General features: G+C 51.6%; 1 protein-coding gene across 3 annotated transcripts in view; it reads right to left on the bottom strand.

Annotated features, from left to right (window-relative positions):
* Nucleotides 1-9,500: 9,500 nt before the first annotated feature.
* ubqln4 (ubiquilin 4) overlaps nucleotides 9,501-11,788 on the bottom strand; it is a 36,061-nt gene continuing 33,773 nt past the window's right edge. Inside the window, exons 9-12 of one of the 3 annotated variants that reach the window (XM_033016746.1) lie at nucleotides 11,514-11,629; nucleotides 11,084-11,150; nucleotides 10,871-11,053; nucleotides 9,501-9,983 (exon numbers count right to left, since the gene is read on the bottom strand). In XM_033016746.1, the coding sequence (XP_032872637.1) occupies nucleotides 9,831-9,983; nucleotides 10,871-11,053; nucleotides 11,084-11,150; nucleotides 11,514-11,629 (519 nt within the window). In that variant the 3' untranslated portion in view covers nucleotides 9,501-9,830. Of the gene's footprint in view, nucleotides 9,984-10,870; nucleotides 11,151-11,513; nucleotides 11,630-11,788 lie in introns of all 3 variants that reach the window. The other 2 variants (XM_033016747.1, XM_033016745.1) reach the window with 2 other exon arrangements.

The following is an 11,788-nucleotide window of genomic DNA, read 5'->3' as shown; positions in this document are numbered from 1 at the left end:
GAAGGGCCGAATGGCCTACTCCTGCACCTATTTTCTATGTTTCTATGTTTATTAGTTGATCCGTTTAGTTTAGTTTAGAGATGCACTGCGGAAACAGGCCCTTCGGCCCCTCCGTGTCCGCACACACCAGCAATCCCCGCACACTAACACTATCCTACACACGCCAGGAACAATTTACATTTATACCACGTCAATTAATATACAAACCTGTACGTGTGGGAGGAAACCAGAGATCTCGGAGAAAACTCATGCAGGTCAAGAGGAGAACGTACATGCAGCTCCTAATTCCCTCTTCCAAATCATTAATATATATGGTAAACAGTTGCGTACCCCAACACCGAGCCTTGCGGCACTCCGCTCGCCACTGCCTGCCATTCTGAAAAGGACCCGTTCACTCCTACTCTTAGCTTCCTGTCTGCCAACCAATTTTCTATCCACGTCAACACCCTACCCCCAATACCATGTGCTCTAATTTTAGTCATCAGTCTCCCGTGCGGGACCTTATCAAAGGCTTTCTGAAAGTCTAGATACACTACATCCACTGGCTCCCCTTCATCCATTTTACTTGTCCAGTTCTCCATGAGTCCGCTCCCTTCAATCTCACCTGTACCCCACAGTACACTCAGTTAAACACTCACCTGTATCCAACTACAGCAGCAAGTGTAAACTCACGAGCACCCTATTAGTGCGCTCCCTTCAAACTCACCTGTACCCCACTAGTGCACACAGTATACCTGTACCCCACTAGTGTACAGTATAAATTCACCTGTGTTCCACTACTGCGCTCAGTATAAACTCACGAGTACCCCACTAGTGCACTCCCTTTAAACTCACCTGTACCCTACCAGTGCACTCGGTATAAACTCACCTACATCCTAAGATTGTGCAGCCTTTAAACTCACCTGTAGTCCACTAGTGCGCTCTCTTTACACTCACCTGCAGCCCACTGGTCCGCTCAGTATAAACTTGTATGTCCTCCAATAGTGCGCTCCCTTTAAACTCACCTGTACCCCACCTAGTGCATTGTATGAACTCACCTGTACCCCACCTAGTGCATTGTATGAACTCACCTGTACCCCACCTAGTGCATTGTTTGAACTCACCTGTAGCCCACCTAGTGCATTGTTTGAACTCACCTGTAGCCCACCTAGTGCATTGTATGAACACACCTGTAGCCCACCTAGTGCATTGTATGAACTCACCTGTAGCCCACCTAGTGCATTGTATGAACACACCTGTAGCCCACCTAGTGCACTGTATGAACTCACCTGTAGCCCACCTAGTGCATTGTATGAACACACCTGTAGCCCATCTAGTGCATTGTTTGAACTCACCTGTAGCCCACCTAGTGCATTGTATGAACACACCTGTAGCCCATCTAGTGCACTGTATGAACTCACCTGTAGCCCACCTAGTGCATTGTATGAACTCACCTGTAGCCCATCTAGTGCACTGTATGAACTCACCTGTAGCCCACCTAGTGCATTGTATGAACACACCTGTAGCCCATCTAGTGCACTGTATGAACTCACCTGTAGCCCACCTAGTGCATTGTTTGAACTCACCTGTACCCCACCTAGTGCATTGTATGAACTCACCTGTAGCCCACCTAGTGCATTGTTTGAACTCACCTGTAGCCCATCTAGTGCACTGTATGAACTCACCTGTAGCCCACCTAGTGCATTGTTTGAACTCACCTGTAGCCCACCTAGTGCATTGTATGAACACACCTGTAGCCCACCAGTGCGCTCAGTACAAACTCACCTGTACCACACTAGTGCGCTCCCTTTAAACGCTCCTGTACCCCACTAGTATAAACTCACTTGTAGACACAAATTGCTGGAGTAACAGGCAACATCTCTGGGGGGAAGGAATGGGCGACATTTCTGGTCGAGACCCTTCTTCAGACTGATGTCAGGGGAGTTGTGAATATGTGGAATTCTCTGCCACAGAAGGCAGTGGAGGCCAATTCACTGGATGTCTTCAAGAGAGTTAGGTTTAGCTCTTAGGGCTATAGGAATCAAGGGATATGGGCAGAAAGAAGAAAGGGGGTACTGATTTTGGATGATCAGCCGTGATCATATTGAATGGCGATGCTGGCTTGAAGGACCGAATGGCCTCCTCTGTACCTATTTTCTATGTTTTCACTGTACATCAGTACACGTGACAATAAACTAAACTGAAGCAATCAGCCTGACCAGCTGAGTTACTCCAGCGTTTTGTGTCTTTCACAGGAGGCCAGTGTTTGCTGCTGCTGACACAAACTGTTACAAGATACAGAGGGACTTTGCAGGGAGAATATCAGAAGGGTTAGTGAACTGACAAAGACAGACACAAAATGCTGGAGTAACACAGCGGGAGAGGCAGCATCTCTGGAGAAAAGGAATAGGTGACGTTTCGGGTCGGGACCTTTCTTCAGACTGATTGTAGCGGGGGTAGAGGGGCGGGAGGGCTGGGGGAACAGTTTAGTTTAGGCTCTTCAGCCCACCAACGATCCTTGCTCACTAACACTATCCTACACTAGGGATATATTTTACATTTACACAATGCCAATTAGTCAGTTTGTCAAGGAGGAATCTCTCCAACTTCTACAGGTGCACAGTAGAGAGCATGCTGACCGGTTGCATCGTGGCTTGGTTCGGCAACTTGAGCGCCCTGGAGAGGAAGAGACTACAAAAAGTAGTAAACACTGCCCAGTCCATCATCGGCTCTGACCTTCCTTCCATCGAGGGGATTTATCGCAGTCGCTGCCTCAAAAAGGTTGGCAGTATCATCAAAGACCCACACCATCCTGGCCACACACTCATCTCCCTGCTACCTTCAGGTAGAAGGTACAGGAGCCTGAAGACTGCAACAACCAGGTTCAGGAATAGCTACTTCCCCTCAGCCATCAGGCTATTAAACCTGGCTCGGACAAAACTCTGAACATTAATAACCCATTATCTGTTATTTGCACTTTATCAGTTTATTTATTCATGTGTGTATATATTTATATCATGGTATATGGACACACTGATCTGTTCTGTAGTCAATGCCTACTATGTTCTGTTGTGCTGAAGCAAAGCAAGAATTTCATTGTCCTATCAGGGACACATGACAATAAATTCACTTGAACATAGAAACACTACACAACAGGTCTTAGGAGTGGGGGAGGAAAGAGGAGATCTCGGAGGAGCAAACCCACGCAATTCATGTGGAGAAGGTACAAACTCAATACTGACAGCATCCGTAGTCGGGATTGAACCCGGATCTCTGGCGCTGCAAGCGCTGTAAGGCAGCGACTCTACACGGCGCCACAGTGACGCCCTAACTTGGAGGCAAGCATAGACCAGTAACAATCAAGGTTCAGCCACAAATGACCTCAGGCTCTGATACACAATGCTCAAGGATACAATGTGGAGAATAGTGGAACTGGTTTACGACTGGGGTGGAAGAGAGGGACAGGGGGGGGGGGGGGGGGGGGGAGGGGAATGTAAGGAGAAATTACTTCAAAGGAATGAAGTCAGTCTTCATACTCCCCGCTGGGGTGTAAGCTGACCAAACGCAATATGAGGTGCTGTTCCTCCAATTTGCGCCGGGCCTCACTCTGAGGCCTAGGACAGAAAGTTAAAATGTTTGGACAACTGGGAGATCACTTAGGCTAAGATGAACTGAGCATAAGTGCACAATACATGTGAACAAATATGGACCTTCCCCGTGGGTGGATTTAACTACCTTTAAAAGTGGTGCAGAGTTGCTGCCTCACAGCGCCAGAGACCCGGGTTCGATCCTGACCACGGGTGCTGTCTGTACGGAGTTTGCACGTTCTCCTCGTGACCTGCGTGGGCTTACTCCGTGTGCTCCTGTTTCCTCCCACACTCCAAAGACTGAGTTATTCCAGCACTATTTTTAATATATCGAGGGGAAGTCATACTCTGGTCTTCCAACCCAAGTTTAAACGTACCTGTGATAGAGGGAGTGAAGGTGTATCTTTTGTGAAGGTGTGCCCAATTGCATGTTTAGTTTAGTTTATTCAGCAGGGCAACAGGCCCTTCGGCCCACCGAGTCCACCCCAACCAGCAATCCCCGCGCACCAACACCATCCCACACACACATTAGGAACAATTTATAGCTATACAAAGCCAATTAACCTACAAACCTGCACGTCTTTGGAGTGTGGGAGGAAACCGGAGCATCTGGAGAAAACCCACGGGGAGAACGTACAAACTCCGTACAGACAGCGCCCGTAGATCTTTTAGAAACTTACAAAATTCTTACGGGGTTGGACAGGCTAGATGCAGGAAGATTGTTCCCGATGTTGGGGAAGTCCAGAACAAGGGGTCACAGTTTAAGGATAAGGGGGAAGTCTTTTAGGACCGAGATGAGAAAATCATTTTTTACACAGAGAGTGGTGGATCTGTGGAATTCTCTGCCACAGAAGGTAGATGAGGCCACAGTTCATTGGCTATATTTAAGAGGGAGTTAGATGTGGCCCTTGTGGCTAAAGGGATCAGGGGGTATGGAGAGAAGGCAGGTGCAGGATACTGAGTTGGATGATCAGCCATGATCATATTGAATGGCGGTGCAGGCTCGAAGGGCCGAATGGCCTCCTCCTGCACCTATTTTCTATGTTTCTATGTAGCCAGGATCCTACCCGGGTTCTGGCACTGTAAGGCAGCAAATCTAACGCTGGGATACCCTAAATTGAACTGCAGGTTGGTGGGGTTGTTGAAGAAGAATAAGAGGCGGTATTATAGGGCTGTCTGTAATTATTCCCTGGCTTGAGTCAAGGGGATCAAGTCCCTCTGAGTAAATATCACCTGCAGCTTGTCCTGGACCAGTCACATCCAAGCAATGGCCAAGAAAGCACACCATCGCCTCTTCTTCCCCAGCAGGCTTAAAGACTTCGGCAAGTCCCCAACAACCTTCAACAGTTTTTACACAAGCATTTTATCGGGATGCATCCCAGCACGGTTTGGGAACAGCTCCATCCAAGACCGCAAGAAATCGTAGAGAGTTGTGGACAGTTGCAGCCCAGACCGTCTCACACACACAAATCAACCTCCCTTCCATTGGCTCCATCTACACCTCACCCTGCCTCAGCAAGGCCAGCAGCATCATCAAGGACCAGTCTCCCTCTTCTCCCCTCTCCCATCAGGCAAGAGGTACAGAAGTGTGAAAACAAACGCACACACACACACACCACCAGATTCAGGGACAGTTTCTTCCCGGCTGTTATCAGGCAACTGAACCGTCCTCTCACCAACTAGAGAGCGGTCCTGACCTCCCATCCACCTCATTGGTAATGTTCGGACTATCTTTAATCAGGCTTTACCTTGCACTAAACGTTATTCCCATTATCCTGTATCTGAACACTGTGGACGGCTCGATTGTAATCACTGACTGGATAGCACGCAACAAAAACCTCGATACACGTCACAGCAAACTAAATTAAACTTGAGCGTTTACAATCAGGTAGAATCAATTTTAAAACAATGACTTGGTTATTAAGGACAGAGATAAAACATTTCATCATTAAGTTGGCAACATAAGCAGGACTTGCTATATTTAAGAGGGAGTTAGATGTGGCCCTTGTGGCTAAAGGTATCAGGGGGTATGGAGAGAAGGCAGGTACAGGATACTGAGTTGGATGATCAGCCATGATCATATTGAATGGCGGTGCAGGCTCGAAGGGCTGAATGGCCTCTACTCCTGCACCTATTTTCTATGTTTCTATGTCTGTGGAAGGGAATGCACGGCCTCGACTGGGGAGTGTCCACTGGAGGCCCTGCAGCAGCCTGGGGCTCGGCTGGAATGGACGCCCCTCTAAGAGGCCGGGCACGTGGACCGCACGTGCTCTGCAGCAATGGAGCAGCAGCGGAGGATACCACGGCTACGCTTGGCCAGGCCAGGCCCATACCGCAACGCCGCCAGGACAACAGACCTTCACGGTCAGATCAAGATCCCCGCTCTTACAACAACTGGGACTTGGAAATGGCAACAAACCAACCTCCCTTCCACTCACCATCTATACCTCATGCTGCCTGGTCAAGGCCGGCAGAATAATCAAGGACCAGTCTCATCCCGGTCACTCCCTCTTCTCCCCTCTCCCATCAGGCAAGAAGTACAGAAGTGTGAAAACAAACGCACACATAGAAACATAGAGAATAGGTGCAGGAGGAGGCCATTCGGCCCTTCGAGCCAGCACCACCATTCATTGTGATCATGGCTGATCGTCCCCAATCAATAACCCATGCCTGCCTTCTCCCCATATCCCTTGACTCCACTAGCCCCTAGAGCTCTATCTAACTCTCTCTTAAATCCATCCAGTGACTTGGCCTCCACTGCCCTCTGTGGCAGGGAATTCCACAAATTCACAACTCTCTGGGTGAAAAAGCTTTTTCTCACCCCTGTCTTAAATGGCCCGACTTTATTCTAAGACTGTGGCCCTTGGTTCTGGACTCGCCCAACATTGGGAACATTTTTCCTGCATCTAGCTTGTCCAATCCTTGTATAATTTTATATGTTTCTATAAGATCCCCCCTCATCCTAAACTCTTAGGAGAGACAGAGGGGAGTGTTAGTGAATACAAGCCTAGTCTTTTCAATCTTTCCTCATATGACAGTCCCGCCATGCCAGGGATCAATCTTGTGAACCTATGCTGCACTGCCTCAATCACAAGGATGTCCTTCCTCAAATTAGGAGACCAAAACTGGACGCAATACTCCAGATGTGGTCTCACCAGAGCCCAATACAACTGCAGAAGAACCTCTTTACTCCTACACTGAAATCCTCTTGTTATGAAGGCCAACATTCCATTAGCTTTCTTCACTGCCTGCTGTACCTGCACGCCAACTTTCAGTGACCGGTGTACAAGGACACCCAGGTCTCGCTGTACCTCCCCTTTACCTAACCTAACCCCATTGAGATAATAATCAGCCCCCTTGTGCAAACCTCACATTTATCTATAATATGAATCTGCCATGCATCTGCCCACTCACTCAACCTGTCCAGGTCACCCTGCAACCTCCTAACATCCTCTTCACAGTTCACACTGCCACCCAGCTTTGTGTCATCCGCAAACTTGCTAGTGTTGCTCCTAATTCCCTCTTCCAAATCATTAATATATATGGTAAACAGTTGCGGCCCCAACACCGAGCCTTGCGGCACTCCACTCACCACTGTCTGCCATTCTGAAAGGGACCCGTTCACGCCTACTCTTTGCTTCATGTCTGCCAACCAATTTTCTATCCACGTCAACACCCTACCCCCAATACCATGTGCGCTAATTTTAGTCACCAGTCTCCCGTGTGGGACCTTATCAAAGGCTTTCTGAAAGTCTAGATACACTACATCCACTGGCTCCCCTTCATCCATTTTACTTGTCACATCCTCAAAAAAGTCCAGAAGATTAGTCAAGCATGATTTCCCTTTCATAAATCCATGCTGACCTGGACTAATCCTTTTACTGCTATCCAAATGCCCCATTATTACCTCTTTAATAATTGACACCAGCATCTTTCCCACCACTGAAGTCAGGCTAACTGGTCTGTAATTCCCTGTTTTCTCTCCAGATTCAGGGACAGTTTCTTCCCAGCTGTTATCAGGCAACTGAACCATCCTCTCACCAACTAGAGAGCGGTTCTAACCTCCCATCTACCTCATTAAGGGGCCTGTCCCACTTACACAATTTTTTCTGCGACTTGCCGAAAAATGAGCAAACAGGACAAAGGGAATGGAGATCAAGTAAAATGCAGAATAGATCATTGTATCTCCCACTCCCCTCGCATCAGTCTGAAGAAGGTTCGAATGTGTTTTTGTCGATTACAAATCTCAAATTGTGGAGTACAGAGGCAAGTAAATAAATAAATGATGGGTCTTTGTCCCAAACATTATGGAGGGCTCTGTAGCATACACAACAACGTTTTTGAAATGTAGCTGGGTACATGTGACAACATTAAACCCAAACCCTGCCCCGTTAGATTATCGCTTTCCCCTCATCACAAATACAACTCATTTTTGCCTCAGAAGGCGACGTTCATCTCCGCTATAAGCCCAGTAGCAATGACCGCTACGTGAAGGATGTGGGTGGCCAAAGGAGCGATCTTCTTGTCTGACGTCGTCTTCAGATGCCGACTCCTTCCTCAGGTGGCGGTGAACTGTCAACGGCTCAAACTGGATGGGACGAGTGGGCTGGAGAACCTCGACCCTCAGGGCAAGGCGGCAGAAACCCAGAACCAGGCGCGGTGCGGACTCGCGGGGGAATGGAAGGAGAGGCGCGGTGGCGCAGCGGTAGACTTGCTGCCTCACGGCGCCAAGACACTCCGGTTCCATCCCGACTGCAGCTGCTGTCTGTACGGTGTTTGTACGTTCTCCCCGTGACCTGTACGGGTTTTCTCCGGGAGCTCCGGTTTCCTCCCACACTCCAAAGATGTACAGCTAGCTTCGAAGGTTAGTCAGCTTGGTACACTAGTGTGTAGGATAGTGCTAGTGTGCGGGGATCGCTGGTCTGCACTGACTCAGTGGGCTGAAGGGCCTGTTTAAATCTCCAAACTAAACTAAAATGATGGGCACTGCCCTTATCAAATTGCACAAGACCACAGGCAATGGGGCATCTCAATGGCCAATAGATATTTTGATCCGGTTAATATTACAGGAGATAGACACAAAATGCTGGAGTAACTCAGGGGGTCAGGCAGCATCTCCGGAGGTAAGGAACGGGTTACGTCTCGAATCGAGACCTTCTTCAGACTTAATCAGCCAAGATTACAGGACATTGAAACACGGCAGCAGATGGGGTCAAGATGCCTAGGCTTACCGAATGGCTGAACTGACACCAACACTGTCCAAAGGCAGGAACAATAAGCACACATTGACCAGAGCATTATTGATACCCAAAGTAATTTTGGAAGGGTTGGGAAGAAGGTGAAATGTTTTTAGTTTAGTTTAGAGATATAGCGCGGAAACAGGCCCTTCAGTCCACCGTGTTCGTGCCGACTAGCGGTCACCCCGCACACCAACGCTATCCTAAACTCACTAGGGACAATTCACAACGATACCAAGCCAATCGACGTACAAGACTACGTCTGTGGAGTGGGGGAAGGAAACCGGAGCAGCCGGAGAAAACCCACGCAGGTCATGGGGAGAAGGTACAAACTCCGTACGGGCAAGCACCCGGGTCTCTGGCGCTGTGAGTCAGCAACTCTACCGCTGTGTGTCATTGATAGCCAGAGATATTTTAACGGGGCCGGGGGTTGAATGTGTTACACAAGTACTGCCAGCCCACTCCTAGTAAACCGTGGTTGAGAACAAATGCCTGGCGAGTCGGGGAACATACTGCCAGCCCACTCCTTGTAAACCGTGGTTGAGAACAAATGCCTGGCGAGTCGGGGAACATACTGCCAGCCCACTCCTAGTGAACCGTGGTTGAGAACAAACGCCTGGCGAGTCGGGGGAACAGAGGAGGTCGGCCAGAACGCAGGGGGTGGGAAGGTTGAAAATGAGGAGCGGGACTCGAACCGTTAGCAATGTTAATCTTTTATGTTCACATTTCTTTTTAAACCACTGGATCCAGGCTCTGGATAGCGAATACCGAACACAGAAGCGGGCGGGGAGGTGGGTGAAACAGGCCGACCAACGCTGTACAGCAAAGAGTGTCCCTGCCTCGCCGCTACAACTCAACGGGGGCAGAGAGTTTCTTGTCGACTGAAGCCACGGGGATGGTACGTACTGGAGAGGGTGGAGAGATGATGAGTTCGGGCGAGCTGTGTCTTGAATCAGTTTGGACTTGGATGTGTCCTCGTGGGGTTCCTGCCGCCCAGTTGCGGAGGGAGGTGGTGGGATCGGCCGGCTTACGAAGGCTGCGAGCCCAGCAGTCTCTCGATAGCAGCGTTTATGTCCCCGCCCGTGGCAATGAGGGCTTGCAGGTTGGCCTCGCGGTTGATGAAGCCCATGGCGCTCAGCTGATCCAACTGCTGCTGGAACCGCACCTCCGGGTTCTGTACCTGAGGGTGGGGAGAGAGAGAGAGAGAGGTGTTAGTGAGGGGTGGGGGAGAGAGAGAGGTGTGTTAGTGAGGGGGTGGGGAGAGGGAGGAGTGTTGGTGAGGGGGTGGGGGAGAGAGACAGAGGGGAGTGTTAGTGAGGGGGTGGGGGAGAGAGAGAGGGAAGTGTTAGTGAGGGGGTGGGGAGAGGGAGAGGGAAGTGTTAGTGCGGGGGTGGGGGAGGGAGAGAGGGGAGTGCTAGTGAGGGGGTGGGGGAGAGAGAGAGGTGTGTTAGTGAGGGGGTGGGGGAGAGAGAGAGGGAAGTGTTAGTGAGGGGTGGGGAGAGGGAGGAGTGTTAGTGAGGGGTGGGGAGAGAGAGAGGTGTGTTAGTGAGGGGTGGGGGAGAGAGACAGAGGGGAGTGTTAGTGAGGGGTGGGGGAGAGGGAGGAGTGTTAGTGAGGGGGTGGGGGAGAGAGAGAGGGAGGAGTGTTAGTGAGGGGTGGGGGAGAGAGGGATGTATTAGTGAGGGGTGGGGAGAGGGAGGAGTGTTAGTGAGGGGGTGGGGGAGAGAGACAGAGGGGAGTGTTAGTGAGGGGTGGGGGAGAGAGGAGTGTTAGTGAGGGGTGGGGGAGTGAGACAGAGAGGTGTGTTAGTGAGGGGTGGGGAGAGGGAGGAGTGTTAGTGAGGGGTGGGGAGAGGGAGGAGTGTTAGTGAGGGGGTGGGGGAGGGAGAGAGGGGAGTGTTAGTGAGGGGTGGGGGAGAGGGAAAGGCGAGTGATGGGAAGAGTGTGTGGGGTTAGAGAGTGGAGCATCAGTGAGGAGGGAGAAGGGAGAGGAGTGTATCGGGAGACACGGCAGCGTCGCGCAGACACGCCAACAACGCACGGACAAGCGGTGCCCATTGGCTCTTACTTGGGTGTTGGCGCCGGCTAACATCTGTAGCATCTGCTGCATGAGCTGCTGCTGTGGGGTGCCAGGGCCGGGCAGGGTGCCAAGGCCGGGCAGGGTGCCAGGCCCGGGGCCGGTGGAGGTGGGCGCTGGGATGGCAGAGCTGCTGCTGTTCACCGTGCCGGGGCCGGGGCCCGTGCCCGTGCCCGTGCCCGTGCCTGTGCCGGGCGCTGTGGTGGGGGCCGTCGATCCACTGCCTGGGCTGCCGAGACCAGAGACAGGCGCGGGGACACCGGGGCTGAACCTGCACGGCACACGGTACATGATGCTCAGTGTTCACAGTGCTCCTCAAACACCCCACACCACAGCGGGCTGGGTTCCCCACTCACTCCCCATCTGCCTGACCCCCTCCCACATCCCACTACTCAATTCCCTCCCTCCTGCCCCTCCCTCCCCTCTCCCACCCCTTCCTCCCCACACCTCCCAATCCCCTCCCCCCATCTCCTATCTCTCCCTCCCCCATCTCCTGTCCCTCCCCACCCATCCCCTCCCCCCCCCCACTCCCGTTCCTGCTGCTGGTGGGGAGGGCAGCCAGAGTTCCTGCCCGTGTTTTTCCACGTTTCCCACACTTGTGCTGTGCCCCCAGTGCAGGCGTGCGTGTCCTTACCCTGGCAGGAGTCCCGGTGCCTCGTTCTGCAGGGTCTGTAGCCCCTGCTGGATCTGGAGCAGAGCCTGCATTGCCCGCGGGTTGGCCATCACCGACAGCACGTCTGGGTTCTGCATCTGTAACACAGCGGAGCACCACCGTCTGTGAAGGGGCACGGCTCACGGGCACAGGTCGCCGCGCCATGGGCAAGGGTCACTACGCAAGGGGCAAGGGTCACCGAGCAGAGGTCGCCATGCCATGGGCAAGGGTCACTGAGCAAGGGGCAAGGGTCACCG

Source organism: Amblyraja radiata, unplaced genomic scaffold (genome assembly GCF_010909765.2).
Source record: "Amblyraja radiata isolate CabotCenter1 unplaced genomic scaffold, sAmbRad1.1.pri scaffold_468_ctg1, whole genome shotgun sequence".
NCBI lineage: Eukaryota > Metazoa > Chordata > Chondrichthyes > Rajiformes > Rajidae > Amblyraja > Amblyraja radiata.
Note: the sequence above shows the minus strand (reverse complement) of the source record. Positions and strands in the feature narration are given on the sequence as shown.